The sequence below is a fragment of the Trachypithecus francoisi genome, unplaced genomic scaffold (assembly GCF_009764315.1).
Source record: "Trachypithecus francoisi isolate TF-2019V2 unplaced genomic scaffold, Tfra_2.0 Lachesis_group6, whole genome shotgun sequence".
Taxonomy (NCBI): domain Eukaryota; kingdom Metazoa; phylum Chordata; class Mammalia; order Primates; family Cercopithecidae; genus Trachypithecus; species Trachypithecus francoisi.
Genome location: NW_022681471.1, coordinates 85266412 through 85286166, shown reverse-complemented (window position 1 = coordinate 85286166; position 19755 = coordinate 85266412). Strand labels below are relative to the sequence as shown.

Sequence of the window (19755 nt, the reverse complement as noted above, 5' to 3'; positions counted from 1 at the left end):
AAGGGTAATAAGAAAATACTATATGGCTGGGTGCAGTGGCTCATGCCTATAATCCCAGCACTTTGGGAGACTGAGGAGGGGGGTGGATCACCTGAGGTCAGAAGTTCAAGACCAGCCATGGCCAACATGGTGAAACCCCATCTCTACTAAAAATAAAAAAATTAGCCGGGCATGGTAGTGCAAGCCTGTAATCCCAGCTACTCAGGAGGCTCAGACAGGAGAATCTCTTGAGCCTGGGAGGCAGAGGTCACAGGCAGACAAGATCGCATCACTGCACTCCAGCCTGGGTGACAAGAGTGAAACTCCATCTCAAAAAAAAAAGGGGCCGGGCGCGGTGGCTGACGCCTGTAATCCTAGCACTTTGGGAGGCCGAGGTACGCGGATCACAAGGTCAGGAGATCGAGACCACGGTGAAACCCCGTCTCTACTAAAAATACAAAAAAATTAGCCGGGCGCGGTGGCGGGCACCTGTAGTCCCAGCTACTCAGGAGGCTGAGGCAGGAGAATGGCGGGAACCCGGGAGGCGGAGCTTGCAGTAAGCCGAGATCGCGCCACTGCACTCCAGCCTGGGAGACAGAGCCAGACTCTGTCTCAAAAAAAAAAAAAAAAAAAAAAAAAAGGAAAACACTATGAACAACTCCACACATACATTTGACAATTTGACAATTTAGATTAAATAGACCAATTCCTTGAAAAGCAGATGATCGCAACTTATTTAACATGATATACAAAATCTGAATAGCCTTACGAAGATTTTTAAAATTGAATGTTAATTTAAAACTTCCCAAGAAACAAATCTCCAGGCATATGTGATTGCACTAGAGAATTCTACTATACATTTTAAGAAAATTTAACACTAATTCTGATTAAAGAAACGAAAGAAAATCTAAATAAGTGGAGAGATACAATGTATTCATACAAAACCCAATCAAGTAAAGATGTCAACTCTCTCCAAATTGAGACAACTGGGGGATTTTTTCACAATAAATATACTCAAATCCCACCCAAGACCTAAGAATTCATAATTCTAAGAGTGAAGCCCAGGTACATACTGTTTAGGAAAAAAAGCCCCATCCCCACCACAGGTCATTCTGACTTAGAGCCTAGAATGCCAGCCTCCCAGGCACTACCCCTCGAGTTACGGGGCTTTAGAGTCATGTTCTCTATCTTCACCAAGATGACATCAACTCAGGACAAAGAAGTCCATCAGCCTCCTCCTGGACATTCCCCACTTTCAGCCTCCCCAGGTGACCATGCTGCTCACTGACTACCACATGAAATTTCTTGAGGCCCAGTTCTGCGCCTTTGGCTGATATGAGAAAAACATCCCACATAATCAGATTAATATGCTGTGGGGCCAAAAGTTCCCTTCTTCTTTCCACCCTCCCTGAACCCTCCCAGAGGCACCCAAGGGAAGACCTGTGGGAATGAAAAGTGTCTGTCCTTGCTTCACGGAACACTTGTAGCACTTGTCCACCTGGTCCCCAAAGAACATCTCATTCTGATTAGAGGAACTGCTCCAGCACTCAAAGAGAGTCAGATTGGCATTTGTTGGGCGAATCAGGTAGAAGATCTTTTCACCCTGAACAAAAAGAGGTTGAAGTGACAAAAATACCAAGGGTTTCCAGAAAAGTCCTTAATGGGTACTCCAAAGGGCTACTATTTCTCCCATGCTCCAAAATGATGGCAATATGCCAGATTTCTTGCCCAAACCCATCCAAGAATCATTTTTATGTGGATTTGGAAAACTTCAAAAGGTCACTTTGCTTTTTGTACTTTTAAGTTTCTATAAACTTGACTAAAACAAATTGGAAAGGGCATTTCAAACAAAATTGTTCAAGTTAAGACAAATGTACACCAAGTGTTCCTATTTTAGACACAATGCCAAATAAAAAATGGCCTCTACAGATGAACAGATCAATACTAGTAGCCTTAGGAGAATTTAAGGCCACATTACTGATGAGAAGAAAATTGAATTTGCCTTCAAATGCCATTTACAGAGTGTTCCTTCCCACACCTGCAATCAAAGCCCAAGGACTTCTGGAAGATTATATGTTATGTGATTATCTTTTGGAAGAACATTTATTTCCTAATTGTGTTTTGCCTGGATAAACACCAGAAAGATAATTTGGCAAAAAAAAAAAAAAAGAAAAAGAAAGAAACAAAAACCCAGTAGCACAAATATATTCTCAAAGCACGATCGGTTTAACCAATATTTCCCAATAATAAATTTCAATGTAGAAAAGTAACACTAGAAATATCAGTGTGCAACTGGAGAATATTGAATCTGTAGATTAGGTACTAGTATATCAATGTTAACTTCCTGATTTTGATAACTATACAAATTATTTAAGACATTGTTTTTAAGACAAAGTTTAAGACAAACCTGTAGTTAAGAACTACAACTGAATTATTAAGATATAAAGGAGGCCGGGCGCGGTGGCTCAAGCCTGTAATCCCAGCACTTTGGGAGGCCGAGACGGGCAGATCACGAGGTCAGGAGATCGAGACCATCCTGGCTAACACAGTGAAACCCCATCTCTACTAAAAAAGACAAAAAACGAGCCGGGCGAGGTGGCGGGCGCCTGTAGTCCCAGCTACTCGGGAGGCTGAGGCAGGAGAATGGCGTAAACCCGGGAGGCGGGGCTTGCAGTGAGCTGAGATCCGGCCACTGCACTCCAGCCTGGGCGACAGAGCGAGACTCCGTCTCAAAAAAAAAAAAAAAAAGATATAAAGGAATACTATGTCTGCAACTATGTGCAAATGTCTCAGGAAAAAATATAACCATTTTATTGTGTTTGCTTTAGAGAGGGAATATAATAAAATGGTAACATTTGAAGAATCTCAGGGAGGGGCAGAGATTCTTCCCATTATTTCTGAACTTTTCTATAAAATGAAATTATTTTAAAATAAGAGTTAAACCTAACATTTGCATAATAGCACTTTCATTTACACATTCCAATTCTACATGATAAACCAATGGAAACAACTAGTTAAGGACTTGTGATCACTTGGACAAGAGCCACAATCCAAGTTTTCCATTCTTTTCTTTGACTTTTCTGGTAAGAAAACTAGGCCAGGCATGTTGGCTCAAGTCTGAAATCTCAGCACTTTGGGAGGTCAAGGCAGGAAGAGCACTTGAACCCAGGAGTTTGAGTCCAGCTGGGCAACACAGTGGGACCCTGTCTCTACAAAAAATAAAGTAAAAAAACTGTCTGGACACGGTGGCTCATGTCTGTAATCCTAGCACTTTGGGAGGCCAAGGTGGGAAGATCTCTGGAGCTCAGGAGTTTGAGACCAGCCTGGGCAACATAGTGAGAGCTAGTCTCTACAAAAAAAAAAAATGTTCTTAATTAGCCAGAAGTGGTGGTGTACACCTGTAGTCCCAGCTACTTGGGAGGCTGAAGTGGGAGGACAGCTTAAGCACAGCAGGTCGAGGCTGCAGTGAGCCATGATCGTGCCACTGCACTCCAGCCTGGGTGACAAAGTGAGACAATGTCTCTTAAAAAAAAAAAAAAAAAAAAAAAGGTAAAAGAAATTAGCTGGGAGTGATGGCATGCACCTATAGTCCCAGCCACTCAGGAGGCTGAGGTGGGAGGATCCCTTGAGCCCAGGAGTGAGAGGCTGCAGTGAGCTATGGATTGCACCACCGCACTCCAGCTTGGGTGACAGAGCCAGATTCTGTCTCTTAAGAAAAAAATAATAACAATAAAAAAGAAAACTAAATAATGTGAACAATGGTGAAAACCAAAATCATTTAAGGAATTTGTTTTCCAGACCTCAAAAATCCTTTATAGTCACTGACAATTAATACACTAATTACAAAATTATAACAATCACTAAAAAGGAAACTATAGAAATCCTGACTTTAAAAAGACTTCTTATACAGGTTTTATCTTCACTGTGGTGGCAGTTAAATGACTATATACAATTGACAAAATTCATCAAATTGTACAATTAAAATGGATGAATTTTTATTTATTTATTTATTTTTTTTTGAGATGGAGTCTCACTCTGTCGCCCAGGCTGGAGTGCAGTGGCACCATCTCGGCTCACTGCAAGCTCCGCCTCCCAGGTTCACGCCATTCTCCTGCCTTAGCCTCCCCAGTAGTTGGGACTACAAGTGCCTGCCACCACGCCCAGCTAATTTTTTTTGTATTTTTAGTAGAGACGGGGTTTCACCATGTTAGCCAGGATGGTCTCGATCTCCTGACCTCATGATCCTTCCGCCTCGGCCTCCCAAAGTGCTGGGATTACAGGCGTGAGCCACCGTGCCCGGCCAAAATGGATGAATTTTATGGTATATAAATTATACCTCAATAAAGTTGGAGGAAGGGAAGTTTCTCATGTTACCAGGAGTTTCCAAAGTAAATGTGGACATTTCCGTACATGCTAGTATGAGTATAAATTAGTTCAATTAAGAAAGTAAGAGTGGTTGGGTGCAGTGGCTCATGACTGTAATCCCAACACTTTGGGAGGTGTGTTGGAGGCAAGCAGATCACTTCAGGTCAGGAGTTCGAGACCAGTCTAGCCAACATGGTGAAACCCTGTCTACTAAAAATACAAAAATTAGCTGGGCGTGGTGGTGGGCGCCTATAATCCCACCTACTTGGGAGGCTGAGGCAGGAGAATTGCTTGAACCCAGGAGGCAGAGGTTGCAGTGAGCTGAGATCACGCCACTGCACTCCAGCACTGGCAACTGTCAGCTTGGGCGACAGAGCAAAACTCCATCTCAAATAAATAAATAAATAAAATCTTTGTTTTTCCTCTGCCTCAACAACAACAAAAACAAAGGTAACAACCAGGAAAACCTCAGGTATCTGCTATTATTTAAAATGTTTGATTAGTCAAACATTTTTGAATCAAATTTTTTTTTTTTTTTTTGGAGACAGAGTCTTGCTCTGTCGCCCAGGCTGGAGTGCAGTGGCACGATCTCGACTCACTGCAAGCTCTGCCTCCCAGGTTCACGCCATTCTCCGGCCTCAGCCTCCCCAGTAGCTGGGACTACAGGCGTCCACCACCACGCTCAGCTGATTTTTTGTATTTTTAGTAGAGATGGGATTTCACCGTGTTAGTCAGGATGGTCTCAATCTCCTGACCTCGTGACCTGCACGCCTCAACCTCCCAAAGTGCTGGGATTACAGGCGTGAGCCACCACGCCTGGCCAAATCAAGTATTTTTTTATTCAAAATGTAAATCAAACTAATTCAAAATGTTTCTGTGCTGCCATGTGACACATACAAGGAGGCCCAAGGCCTGGCTGCCTCCAGAAGCCATGTGCATTCCTACCTTGAGTACATGGTACCAGACAGAGGTGCCACCAAAGTCAATGTGAAAGTCTGTATAGCTATCTCGCACACTCATGAGGCAGTACTTCTGTACATTGGGTCTCTCAAAGACACATTCCTCTGGCCACAAGTTTTCGACCCATGACAGCTTTCGAACAATCTTCGGTGTCTCCACAAGGTTAGAAAGTCTACCAAGGAAGGGGTGGAGAGCAGATGTCAGCTGATTGGGAATAGAAGGTTGAGGCCTGAATAAAATACCCCACAGTTCAGTGAGGGTCAGATAAGTCAGAGAACAAGTTCCCTCCACAGAATATCCAAAGGCACACAAGACACTTATTTCTGTTCTGTAAGTCTGGTCAGTATCCTCACTCTACTCATCTCCAGAAATCCCAAGTCCCAGCTCCACAGGCTTCTCCAATCAAAGGTGTTCATTTCCTCCACTAAATGCTCATACTCCCCAGGCCCACTCCAGACTACTCACTTGGCATGTGGGTTATAGAAGTTATTGCACTATCCCTATCTCAGAGTGTCTTCTTTATGAGAAACCACTACAGCAACCTCACAGGGTTCAGTCCCAGGTAAAGAAATGTTTCTCTGAAACATATGGTTGTTTTTATCCTACGTAAAATCTTACAATATTGCACTCCTCTCTTTGTTCTGACCTTCAGGAAATTCACTGAAAACTCTACGGTCCATCTCCACCAACTATCCAGACATTCATAAATGTATTTTATGTGCAGAGTACCCACCACATGCATATTCTATTTCCCAATCTTATTTTACTTTTGTTCTAATTTTTCTTTTGTTTTTTTTTTGGCTTCTCCACATCTCTGTAATAGTCTTTCAGGATGAAGTGAGGTATAAACTAACAAATATAGTTTTAAAACACTCTCAGGTTGTTTAACCTTGCATCTTAAAAACAACAGCAGGGTCTTAATATTGTACTGTAATTACATAATATGTTACTATTGAGGGAAAGTGGCTAAGAGTACACAGGACCGGCCGGGCGCGGTGGCTCAAGCCTGTAATCCCAGCACTTTGGGAGGCCGAGACGGGCGGATCACGAGGTCAGGAGATCGAGACCATCCTGGCTAACACTGTGAAACCCGTCTCTACTAAAAATACAAAAACTAGCCGGGCGAGGTGGCGGGCGCCTGTAGTCCAGCTACTCGGGAGGCTGAGGCAGGAGAATGGCGTGCACCCGGGAGGCGGAGCTTGCAGTGAGCTGAGATCCGGCCACTGCACTCCAGCCCTGCGACAGAGCGAGACTCCGTCTCAAAAAAAAAAAAAAAAAAAAAAAAGAGTACACAGGACCTCCCTGTACATTTTTTTGCAACTTTCTATGAATCTACAAATTAAAAGTTAAAAATGTAAATAATCAGACAGTAAGTTTCCTAAGGGCAAAAAGATAAGTTATGATTTCTTGTATTTCCCATATTTCTGACCCAAAGAGAAGACTATATACGTTATCTATTGAGTGTGTAAGTCCAGATAGAATCATTAAAGGTAAATAGATTTCTCTTTTTCTTTTTAAATGTAAGAAACCTACATTGGGGTAATTTTAGTAAATCTATTTCCAGGAACTGAGGACCTATCCCAGCAGTTACACAGTGACTATGCCACTGTTGTATACAGGAGAAAAAGGTCAAAGGTCTTGAAAAAGGAGACAAAAATTAATTAAAATAGCTACTATATAATCTATCCAGTGCTATAAACTGTGGAGACATATGACTCAAGTGTGATAATATGAGCAGCTACCCTAGAAAAAAAACCCAGCTCGCCATCCCAGAGGAAGAAACCACCAGGAAGAAGAGAACGGAACACGAGGCGAGGTACAGTGGCTCATGCCTGTAATCGCAGCACTTTGGGAGGCCGAGGTGGGCAGATCACCTGAGGTAGGGAGTTGGAGACCAGCCTGGCCCACATTGTGAAACCCTGCCTCTACTAAACATACAAAAATTAGCCAGGCATGGTGGCGGGCGCCTATAATCCCAGCTACTCAGGAGGCTGAGGCAGGACAACTGCTTGAACCCAGGAGACGGAGGTTGCAGTGAGCCAAGATTGTGCCACTGCACTCCAGCCTGGGTGACAGAGCAAGACTCTGTCTCAAAAAAAAAAGAGAGAAGAACACGAATGTACACTAGATATATTACACAAGTTTCAGGCACTTTGTCAGGTTTGTTACTCCTGCACCTCTTACCTGGTATCAGAGAATTCCAAACTAATGACATTGAGGACTTTCTCCCTCTTGCCGCTGTAATAATATTTCACAAAATCACCAAGCTTCATCTTGCAGTCAGCCTGGCGGGTCACATCAATCACATCAATCTCTTTGTCAGAACCTGGAGTAAAGAGATAGGTTCTGCACCAAGTAGTCTCAGGGACGTGGAAGACTCTCTTGTCCCCTCATGAGTCCCTAGAACGGCCTTACACTCAAAGCTTCTCTCCACCGACACTGTATGTATATGTGTGTGTTTGTTTGGGGGGCAGGGGTAGGAACGCATCACACTTTCCTTAGATCTATGTGCCCTGCTAGGGCAATGGAACTACCTGACACACAGCTTCACACATAGTAGTCCACCTGCCTGGGCCTTGCTTCTCCATTTCTTCTCATCCTCTCCACAGAGTCTCATGCCCAGATAACAAGTGGCATGTGAGAGCCACAGTCAAAAGCTTTCTCATTTCAACAGAAGACAGAAAATGATCCCTAGAACTTCCCAGGTAAAAAACAGAGTTCAACCTAGGGTTGTATAGACTATTAAAAGGAGAAGGAGCTGGGCGTGGTGGCTCACGCCTGTAATCCCAGCACTTCGGGAGGCCGAGGTGGAAGGATCGCTTGAGCCCAGTAGTTGGAGATTAGCCTGGGCAACATAGCGTGACGTCATCTCTACAAAAAATAAACAAAACTAGCTAGGCATGGTGGTGCATCCCTGTAGTCTCAACTACTCGGGAGGTTGAGGTGTGAGGATCCCTGGAGCCCAGGAGGAGGTGGAGGTTGCAGTGAGTTAATCACGCCACTGTACTCTAGCCTGGGCAACAGGGCGTGACCCTGTCTCTGATAAACGAATGAGTGAATGAAAGGAGAACAGGAGACTAGGATGTTGGCTCTCTCTGCCGAAGAATGACTTTGGACAAGGCATTTCACCTCAGATTCCCAAGATGGTTAGAGAGGAAATGCAAAAACAGATTTGAGGGGAAGGGACACAGATCTTGACAGGAATGAACAATGTTACAATTAAAAGGGTCTGTAGTGTCTTACCAACATAGTGTTCAACATCCCTCACAGTGAATGATGGCGAGGGCAGCGTCATGCCCAACCCATCCTTCTTCAGGACCAGGATGGGCACACTGAAGCTATTTTCTTCCAGGAATTCCACAGTCAGTTGATTTCCGGTGGCTTCAGAATCACTTCATCTGAGCTGAGGGCCACAGAAGAGAAAGCTTGAGCCTGAGGCACTGCCCACTAAAGGCCTTATTGGAGGCTGCCACTCACCCAAGAGGTGGGGTTTTTATGAGGGGACTTAATGTAAGCTGGTAACTAATGGCAAAAACCTCATCTGCCAGGGAAGAAATGATCTGTCCAAGGCAAGAGATCAGGTCACTGGCAGAGGTGGGGAGTATTCTGCCAACATGGTGCTCTTCTCTGGGTGACAAGAAGAAATCAGTCAAAAGCCTGGCCAGAAAGAAAAGACACATCTGACGAGTTTGGCAGATTTGTTCTAACCAAGAGCAGCATTACCCAATTTAAAACACTGTCAAAGAGAAAAGAATGATTAAAACAAAACAGCAACATTTTTACAACTTTCTCAACATGCATATACAACAACTTTCTCAACATGCGTACTTAATGAGTTTCAGACTGGGCATCATTTCTAAACCTATCTCCACAAAAAAAATTCCAAATTAGCAGGGCTTGGTGGTGCAGGCCTACAGTCCTACATACTTGGGAGGCTGAGGCAGGAAGATCACTTGAACCTTAGGAGTTGGAGGCTACAGTGAGCTTTGATCATGCCGCTGCACTCCAGTCTGGGTGACAGAGTCCCTGCTCTGTCGCCCAGGCTGGAGTGCAGTGGCCGGATCTCAGCTCACTGCAAGCTCCGCCTCCCGGGTTTATGCCATTCTCCTGCCTCAGCCTCCCGAGTAGCTGGGACTACAGGCGCCAGCCACCTCGCCCGCTAGCTTTTTTTGTATTTTTTAGTAGAGACGGGGTTTCACCGTGTTAGCCAGGATGGTCCCGAACTCCTGATCTCGTGACCGCCCGTCTCGGCCTCCCAAAGTGCTGGGATTACAGGCTTGAGCCACCGTGCCCGGCCCTTTTTTTTTTTTTTTTAAAAAGAAAAGAAAATCGTTTTCTTTAAATCATGGTGGAGAAAAGATTTGTATTTGACAACTCTGACAACCTGTGCTGGGACAAATATATTAAGCTCAATGCCTATCTCATTTTTTTTTTTGGGGGGGGGGACAGAGTTTCACTCTTGTTACCCAGGCGGGAGTGCAATGGCACAGTCTCGGCTCACCACAACCTCTGCCTCCCAGGTTCAAGCGATTCTCCTACCTCAGCCTCCCGAGTAGCTGGGATTACAGGCAAGCGCCACCACGCCCAGCTAATTTTCTATTTTTAGTAGATACGGGATTTCTACATATTGGTCAGGCTGGTCGTGAACTCCCGACCTCAGGTGATCCACCCGCCTCAGCCTCCCAAAGTGCTGGGATTACAGGCGTGAGCCACCGTGCCCGGCCTGCCTATCTCATTCTTTACATAATCCTAGATGGTCCAAAGATTAAATTCCAAAAAATAAAGCTTTAAGAGCAGAAAAATCTGGGAAAAACCCAGTTAGTCATTAAAAATAGTAATAAATAAATTTAACCATATAGAAATTAAAATTTTCTGCAAGAAAGCTGTTATAAATCAGTAACAGTAACACAACAGAATGCCTGTCAACACAAGCTAGCAGTTCGCAGAGAAAACAAGCTGGCTTATAAATGTATGAAATCCAAGCCTGAGTGCAGTGGCTCACAACTGTAATCCCAGCACTTTGGGAGGCCAAGGAAGGCAGATTGTTTGAGCCCAGGAGTTGGAGACCAGCCTGGGCAACATGGCAAAACCCCGTCTCTACAAAAATACAAAAAAAAAAAAAAAAAAAAATTAGCTGGGCATGGTGGCACACACCTGTAGTCCCAGCTACCCAGGAAGCGCAGGTGGGAGGATGGATTAAGCTAGGGAGGTTGAGGCTGCAGAGAGTGGTGATTGCACCACTGGACTCCAGCCTGTCTCAAAAAAAAAAAAAAACAACAACTACTTATTTCCTTCATAATTAAAGAAATACAAGTGTGGGCTGAGTGCAGTGACTCATACCTGTAATCCCAACACTTTGGGAGGCTGAGGTGGGCAGATCATTTCAGGTCAGGAGTTTGAGACCAGCCTGGCCAGCATGGTGAAACCCCATCTCTACTAAAAATACAAAAATTAGCTGGGCATGGTGGTGCATGCCTGTAATCCCAGCTACTTGGGAGGCTGAGGCAGAAGAATTGCTTGAACCCAGGAAGCGGAGGGTGCAGTGAGCTGAGATTGCACCACTGCACTCCAGCCTAGGCAACAGAGCAAGACACTGCCTCAAAAAAAAAAAAAAAAAAAGAAAAGAAAAGAGAAGAAGCACAAGTGGAAACAGCAGGATTTCACGATTTATCAGAAAGGCAAAAAAAACTGATAATAAACAATATTGGTGGCCAGGCATGGTGGCTCATGCCTGTATCCCAGCACTTTGGGAGGCCGAGGCAGGTGGATCACCTGAAGTCAGGAGTTCAAGACCAGCCTGGCCAACATGGTAAAAAACCCATCTCTACTAAAAATACAAAAATTAGCCAGGCGTGGAGGCAGGTGCCTGTAATCCCAGCTACTCGGGGAACCAAGGCAGGAGAATCGCTTGAACCCGGGAGGCGGAGGTTGCAGTGAGCCGAGATCACACCATCGCACTCCAGCCTGGGAGACAAGAGCGAGACTTCATCTCAAAAAAAAAAAAAACTACAACAAACAAACAATATTGGCTAGGATATAGGAAAATCGGCACCCTCCGCACATTATCTGTGGGAGTGTAGAATGGTATAGCCACTATGGATGTAATTGGCAATGTATGCAAAAACTTAAGTGCAAAGATATTCATTACAGTATTTCTTTCTAATAGCAAAATACTGGAATCAACTTAAATGTCCATCAGTAGAGGACCTGTTAAATAAATGTTACACCATGTAATGTAATATTAAACAGCCATGAAAAAGACCATCTGTATGTGCTATTATGGATTGATCTCAAATATACATAAGTTTTTTCAAAAAAAGCAAGACACAGGGCCGGGCGCGGTGGCTCACGCCTGTAATCCCAGCACTTTGGGAGGCCAAGGCAGGCGGATCACGAGGTCAGGAGATCGAGACCATCCTGGTCAACATGGTGAAACCCCACCTCTACTAAAAATACAAAAAAAAAAGTTAGCCAGGCGTGATGGCGGGCGCCTGTAGTCCCAGCTACTTGGGAGGCTGAGGCAGGAGAATGGCGTGAACCCGGGAGGCGGAGCTTGCAGGGAGCCAAGATCGCGCCACTGCACACCAGCCTGAGTGACACAGCGAGACTCCATGTCAAAAAAAGAAAAAAAAAAAGCAAGATACGGAACAATATATAGTGTTTCCACTTTTGTCAAAAAAAGGAATTAAAAAAATCTATGTTTGTATATGCAAAAACCATTTCTGAAAGAATCTACAAATAACGGGTTGACTTTGGAGAAGGAACCTGAGGAGTCTGGGGTAGAGAGGAGAGTTTCCGCCTTTAAATAAACAAATAAAACAAGAAATATTAAGTTGAAGAAACACTTATTCCAAGTAACACTTTGGTTACAGAAAACCTGCAAACAAGTAAAAAAAATAACAGATCCTGATAAGGCTGCAGACCAAAGGGAATACTTACACCATGTTAGTGGGAATGTAAATTAGTTCAGCCACTATGGAAAGCAGTTTGGAGATTTCTCAAAGAACTTAAAAGAGAACTACCATTCCACCAGCAATCCCATTACTGGGTATATACCCAAAGGAAAATAAACCATTCTACTAAAAAGACGCATGCACTGATATGTCTGCAGCACTATTCACAATAAAACATGGAATCAAACTAGGTGCCCATCAACAGTGGAATGGATAAAGAAAAGTGTGGTACGTATATACCATGGAATACTACACAGCCATAAAACAGAATGAAATCATGTACTTTTCAGTAACATGGATGCAGCTGGAGACCATTATCCTAAGCCAATTAATGCAGGAACAGAAAATCAAATACTGCTTGTTCTTACTTTTAAGTAGGAGCTAAACATTGGGTACCCATAGACAAAGATGGGAACAATAGATACTGGGGACCACTCTAGTCAGGAGGGAGGTAGCAGGGAAGGGGCTGAAAAACTAGCTACTGGGTACTATGTTCACTGCTTGGGTGATGGGGCCATTTGCACCCCAAACCTCAGCACACGCAGTATACCCACTTAAACAAACCTGCACAAGTACTTCCTGAATCTAAAATCAAAGTTGAAATTATTTTTAAAAACCTGAACATGGTCTACTGAATTAAAAAACCAAGCAAAAGAGACTGCTTTGTTCCTTTTTTTAACTCATTATTTTTGCTTATTTCATGTAATTTACTTTTAACAAGGCCAGCTTAATTTTAAAAAGATAAAACCTCTTTTCGATTATAAAAGAGATATATGACCAATAATTTTTTTATATGATAAAGAGTTTTCTTCTTCTCTATGAGAGAATTATTGGCCGGGCGCGGTGGCTCAAGCCTGTAATCCCAGCCTTTGGGAGGCCGAGACGGGTGGATCACGAGGTCAGGAGATCGAGACCATCCTGGCTAACACCGTGAAACCCCGTCTCTACTAAAAAATACAAAAAACTAGCCAGGCGAGGTGGCGGGCGCCTGTAGTCCCAGCTACTTGGGAGGCTGAGGCAGGAGAATGGCGTAAACCTGGGAGGCGGAGCTTGCAGTGAGCTGAGATCCGGCCACTGCACTCCAGCCTGGGCGGTAGAGCGAGACTCCGTCTCAAAAAAAAAAAAAAAAAAGAGAGAATTAATTAAACTTCTGATCCTAAGACTCCTTCTAGTCAGCATTCCTTGGGTAAATTAAGTATCTAACTTAGGTGAATACTGCCTCCCAACTACCAAAAGTTTTCCAGAAATTGACCAAACCAGAAGGAATTTGCAGTGCCCTGAAGATACTCACAAATCGGGAGGCTCCTAATGGGACAGCCACTGGGAAAGCTGGGAAGAGGTGAGTTCCGGCCTCCCAGAGCCCTGGCATTCACCAGCCTTGGAGGTAGGGTTCCTCACCTGTCAAAGTCCTACTCCGGAGCTCTCTGATGAACGTAGGGCTCCCGGTCTTCACTGGTTTCCCCTTGTGTGTATCATGCCCCTTTGAAGATCCGCGGCGTTTTTTCACTAAGCCAGAAAAAGATGAGAGATTGTGAGTCAGAACGGTCATGAGCTATGATACCAAGAACAAAGGCCTCAGTAGATTCTTCTCTTCCAATCTAACCACCCCTTGGAGCATTTGTAGTCAATGAGGTCCTCACAGATTCAGGAAAGTTCCTGGTGAAGATGGGTACTTTCTCTGGACAAGTCTTAGGAAGAGAGGGAGGTGAAGTTATGAACTTCTGCCCTCTCAGTGAGATAGCTGCTGGCCTGTGGAGCCTGCACAGGTTTCTGCTATTTCCTGAGGAAGAAGAATCAGAAGTGCTCAGGCAAAATTAATCACTCCCCCAATTTCCTTTCCTTTGTCTCTCCTCTGGATTGTCTTCTCTAGGAACCCTAAGATCTACTTACTAATGGAGGGCCCATGCAAACTTCACAGTTGGGGCAGTGGTAGAGGTCAATGTCAGCAGCCTTCTCCTCTTCAACACCAACACAACTGAAAAAGAGAAAAACAGTCAAGGTTTATGGAAATGTTATTTTTTATGAGGTCTAGAACAGTGCTGTCCAGTAGAACAGCTATTAAGTACATGTGCCTATTTATGTTTAAATCCATTAAAATTAAGTACAATTTAAAATTTCAAGTGCTCAGCAGCCACATGTGGTTAGGGGTTACTAATTAAGACAGTGGTGTGATCATGGCTCACTGCAACCTCTGCCTCCTGGGTTCAAGTGATTCTCCTGCCTCAGCCTCCCAATTAGCTGGGATTATAGGCATGTGCCACCACGCCTGGCTAATTTTTGTATTTTCAGTAGAGACGAGGTTTCACCACATTGGCCAGGCTGGTCTCAAACTCCTGAGTTCAAGTGATCCACCCACCTCTGCCTCCCAAAGTGCTAGGAATATAGGTGTGAGCCACCACGCCCAGCCTTATAACCTAATTTTTAACTTGAGAGTTTAATTAAATGAAAAAGACTAAAAAAAAAAATTATAGTCAACAGTAGCTCTGAATGAAAATTACAGATAATCCTTTTTATTTTATCTATGCTTCTAATTTCCTACAACAAACATCTGTTGCTTACTTCACATTTTAAAGACTTAAAAAGATTTACTTAATTTGAAATTTGACTTTGCATGTATATGAGGTGGTAATCTCACAAAATTCAACCTTCCCTTACTACGGAAGGCACCAGCAGCCCCCCAAATAAATTCTTGCTAAAAGTAAACACCTAGGCCAGTCACAGTGGCTCATACCTGTAATCCCAGAACTTTGGGAGGCTGAGGCAGGAGGATCACTTGAGCCCATGAGCTCAAGACCAGCCTGGGCAACAAATTGAGACCCCCAACTCTACCAAAACAAACAAAAAAATTTAGCTGAGCATGGAGGCTGAGCTGGATCACTTGAACCCAGGAGATTGAGGCTGCAGTGAGCCATGATTGTGCTACTGCACTCCAGCCTGTGTGACAGGACGAGACCCTGTCTCCAAAAAAAAAAAGAAGACCCAAGTCTTAAAATCTTTGGTTTGCCACACACAGCAGAGAACATTAAGGCAGAGTTCAAGTTGTTTCAGCCAAGATCATGCTCATAAATGGACTTCCTGGGATTAGGACTCTACCATCTTCCCAACTAATAATCTCATGCCTATAAACCAGCAGCTTATCTATAAACCAGGGATATCACCATCAACTTTGTAGGGTTTTTAAGGATTCAATAAGATAATGTATATAAAGTGCAAAGCATGGCCAGTCGCGTAGCTCACACCTGTAATCCCAGTACTTTGGGCGGCCAAAGTGGGAGGACTGCTTGAGGCCGGGAGTTCAAGACCAGCCTGGGCAACATAGGGTAACCCCATCTCTATAAAAATAACACTAATGTGTGCAGCACAGTGAGCATAAAGTCTGATACACAGTAAGTATCTGGTTTCACAGTAAGTGCTAGAAGTCCAGTCTGGACCTCACCTTTTACCTGCCTAAACCTTCTTCAAAGATATTCCCCACATCCTGGCTAATATGGTGAAACCCCGTCTTACTAAAAAATACAAAAAAAAACTAGCCGGGTGAGGTGGCGGGTGCCTGTAGTCCCAGCTACTCGGAGGCTGAGGCAGGAGAATGGCGTAAACCCGGGAGGCGGAGCTTGCAGTGAGCTGAGATCCGGCCACTGCACTCCAGCCTGGGCGACAGAGCCAGACTCTGTCTCAAAAAAAAAAAAAAAAAAAAAAAAAAAAAAAAAGATATCCCCAGACTTTGTAGCATTAACTCACTTCCCTGGACTGCATGCTTCCTATCTCATACCCCGTTCCCTCTGGACAGTACTGAAGAAGGAAGCCTCTTCACCTCTCTCTCTCCTAAACTTTCACCCCATGTGGCTATGTGCTTTCTCTACTCTAAACACCCCTGCTCATCCCCTTTCCCAACTTGGTAAACAAACTGCTAAACATTGGCACTCCCTTCAACAAATACTCCTTCACCTTCCAGGCTTAACTGAATGCAGTTTCTCCTATGGGAAAGTCATTTTCTCTACACCAGTGCCACTCAAAGTGTGGCCCACAGACTAATGCTGGTCTGTGAACTATTTACTACAGGTCTGTGATAAGTACAGAAAGTAAGAGTAAGCATCACTATTATGCAAAGGTTTTTACAGCAATGTAACAGAATAATTTTATATCCGTTCAATCTAATAATAAAATTTTGGGCTTGTCTTTTATATGTTTTTTGGTTCATACCATATATACATATATATATATATTTTTTTTTGAGACAGAGTCTCGCTCTGTCGCCCAGGCTGGAGTGCAGTGGCGGGATCTCAGCTCGCTGCAAGCTCCCACTCCCAGGTCCTCGCCATTCTCCTGCCTCAGCCTCCCCAGCAGCTTGGACTACAGGCGCCCACCACCACACCCGCGCTTTTTTGTATTTTTAGTAGAGATGGGGTTTCACCGTGTTAGCTAGATGGTCTCGATCTCCTGACCTCGTGATCTGCCCACCTCGGCCTCCCTAAGTGCTGGGATTACAGGCATGAGCCACCACGCCCAGCAGGTTCATGGCATTTTTTCTAATAATTCTTTTTTTTTGTATTATAAAAGGATTGGCCCACCACAGATTGGAAATTTTAAAAGTGCCTTGATTCTTTGCCACATAACTCAGGACTGGGTTGTGGGGAGCCATCCCTCTCACTCCCTGGTGAGACTTCCAGATCATCTCTCCTCTACCCTTGTGTAAGAGCTCCCACTGCTCTGAGTTCCATACCATCCAGCTATACCACTTCTCACTCTTCTTCATCACTGCCACATACCCATCTCCCCAACATACCCCTTCAGTCGCTGAAGAACCTGCTCAGATTCTTCTCCAACCCAAGTCCTGCCAATATCCTACATGAAATCAGTATCCATGTGGAGATACAACATTCCAGGCACTTAGTTTCTTGATCTTCTCATCTTCAGAGACTGCTACCTCTACTCCCATTTCAGCTACCAACTCTCATGACCATCCTCCAGACCCTGCCAACACCAGCAACTGCTGTACCTCTGAAGTATGAAACTCATACATCACCCTCTCTGACCACAAGTCTATCTATCCAGCTCTCATTCACTATATCCTGTTCTTTGCCCTCAAAACTCACCTATTCATACACTCTTGACTTTACCCTCCTTCCCTATCTGGTTGAGATTCCAGCATTCCTCACTTCAATCATTCTCTTACAGATATCCTCACTTGCCCCACTGCCTTTCATTCCCACATGCAAACCCTAACCCTGGCTCAGTACAACTACCTAACTCTAGACCACTAGACGTGGCTAGAGAAAAGTCACCCATTGGATTGGTGCCATCATAAATTCACTGTCCAAAATATTTGCATTGGTCGGGCGAGGTGGCTCACGCCCATAATCCCAGCATTTTGGGAGGCTGAGGCAGGTGGATCAACTGAGGTCAGGAGTTCAAGACCAGCCTAGCCAACATGATGAATCCCCATCTCTACTTAAAATACAAAAATTAGCTGGGAATGGCAGTGGGCACCTGTAATTCCAGCTACTCAGGAGGCTGAGGCAGAACAGCTTGAACCCAGGAGGCAGAGGTTGCAGTAAGCCGAGATCGTGCCACTGCACTCTAGCCTGGGCGACAGAGCAAGATTCTGTCTCAAAAAAAAAAAAAAAATCTGGATCATGCTGCCTGACGATCCTTCTGTAATTCCCTACTCAACTTTCTCTCATTATCTACTGTGGCTATTTCAAATCTCTTACCCTGCTACCTGCCTCTTCTCTCTCAGCAAATTACCTTGCTTCCTACTACTTCTGGTTTTTGTTTTTGGTTGTTGTTGTTTAAGTATTCTTTGAGTTCCTTAATGTTTTTATTTTACTTTGTTTTTTTTAGAGTCAGGGTCTCACTGGGTTGCACAGGCTGGAGAGCAGTGGTGCCAGTCATAGTTCACTGCAGCCTTGAACTCCTAGGCTCAAGTGATCCTCTTGCCCCAGCCTCCCAAGTAGCTAGGACAAGCACACACCACCATGCCCAGCTAATTTGTGTCTGTGTGTGTTTTTTGTAGAAAAGGGGTGTCTTGCTTTGTTGCCCAGAATGGTCTCAAACTTCTGGCCTCAAGTGATCTTCCTACCTCAGCCTCCCAATGTGTTGGGATTACAGGTGTGAGCCATCATGCCAGCCACTTCCTACTTCTACACTTGATCTTAGCCAAAAGACTGAGAGGCGATGCACTTCCTACTTCTTAGAGAAAATTAAGTAATCAGAGGTGAACTACGTTAACTTCTCATCACCAAATATACTTCCTTCTACACCCATCCTTTTTTTCCTGTCGTAACAACAGTACTCTTTCCTTCCTTCTAAAGCCAAGTTTTCTATCTGGGTCACATGTTTTCTTACCTTCTCAATCAATTATTCCTTCTTTCTGCAGTATCTTCAATCTCTCTTTTTCTTCACAATAGCATTTAAACAAGTCTATTCATGTTTACAACTTTAAAAACCAGACTTACCCACCCTCCCATCCTCCCTCCCTCCTGTTTGCCCCTTCACAGCCAAACATCATCTTTCTTTAAACCTATGCAGCTTAAAAACAAAGTAAATAAATCTATGCAGCTTGATAATGATCCCTTTTTTAAGTAATGGTTGTACATGGTGCAAAACTCAGAGTACAGAAGTATATACAGTAAAAAGTCTCCCTCCCACCCTTAGCTGCCCAGTAGTATCCAGAGGTGTTCTATCAAAGCCAAATCAATACTTTTTTAGGGTTGCTATGTGCACTTTGTGACTCATCCCCTGCTACAGTCTGATCTTAGTCCCCACCTTCTTTAAAATAGATCTCACTGATGTCCTGACCTCTTTGTTGATATAAGCAATAAGTACTTCTCCGCTTTATCTCCCTTAACCCGTTAGCACCATTTTCGCACTGCCAACCCTGTACTCTCTCCACCTGACAAGCTTTCTACCCTTTACTTCTATAATGCCCCATTTGGCTGGTGCCCTTCCTTCAGCTGACATTTAATGAGCATCCGCCAGGCTCTGTCTGGTCTAGGTGCTGGTGAGACAAAGACAAAAAACAAAGCATACAAAAATCCCTGCCCTCAAAGAGCTGATGTTCTAGTGGGGAGGAAGACAAGAAACAAGATAAATCAATGCAATTGGTGAAACACATTGTATGTTAGATAATGAGAAGACCTAGGTAGAAAAAAAAAAAAACAGGAAGGGGAATATAGACGAATATATATAGTGAAATGTAACACTATACACCACACACACACACACATCGGGGGGGGGCCAGGGAAGAATGCAGTGAGGGTGAAATATTAGATAGGGAAGACAGGTCAAGACTGACAAAATGGCTTTTGAATAAAGACCCAAAGGAGTAAGGGAGCAAGCCTCTCATGTGCTATGAAGGAAGAGCATCCAGGCCGGGCGCGGTGGCTCAAGCCTGTAATCCCAGCACTTTGGGAGGCCGAGACGGGTGGATCACGAGGTCAGAGATCGAGACCATCCTGGCTAACACGGTGAAATCCCGTCTCTATTAATACAAAAACTA

At 44.2% G+C, this 19755-nt stretch overlaps 1 protein-coding gene across 8 annotated transcripts in view; it reads right to left on the bottom strand.

Moving 5' to 3' along the window:
• PHF8 (PHD finger protein 8) overlaps positions 1–19755 on the bottom strand; it is a 118292-nt gene that overhangs the window by 79934 nt on the left and 18603 nt on the right. For 7 of the 8 annotated variants that reach the window (XM_033202022.1, XM_033202020.1, XM_033202021.1 and 4 more), the window contains exons 3-8: positions 14148–14232; positions 13656–13763; positions 8548–8707; positions 7489–7630; positions 5290–5476; positions 1420–1582 (exon numbers count right to left, since the gene is read on the bottom strand). In XM_033202022.1, coding sequence (XP_033057913.1) covers positions 1420–1582; positions 5290–5476; positions 7489–7630; positions 8548–8599 — 544 coding nt within the window. In that variant the 5' untranslated portion in view covers positions 8600–8707; positions 13656–13763; positions 14148–14232. Of the gene's footprint in view, positions 1–1419; positions 1583–5289; positions 5477–7488; positions 7631–8547; positions 8708–13634; positions 13764–14143; positions 14233–19755 lie in introns of all 8 variants that reach the window. The other variant, XM_033202024.1, reaches the window with a different exon arrangement.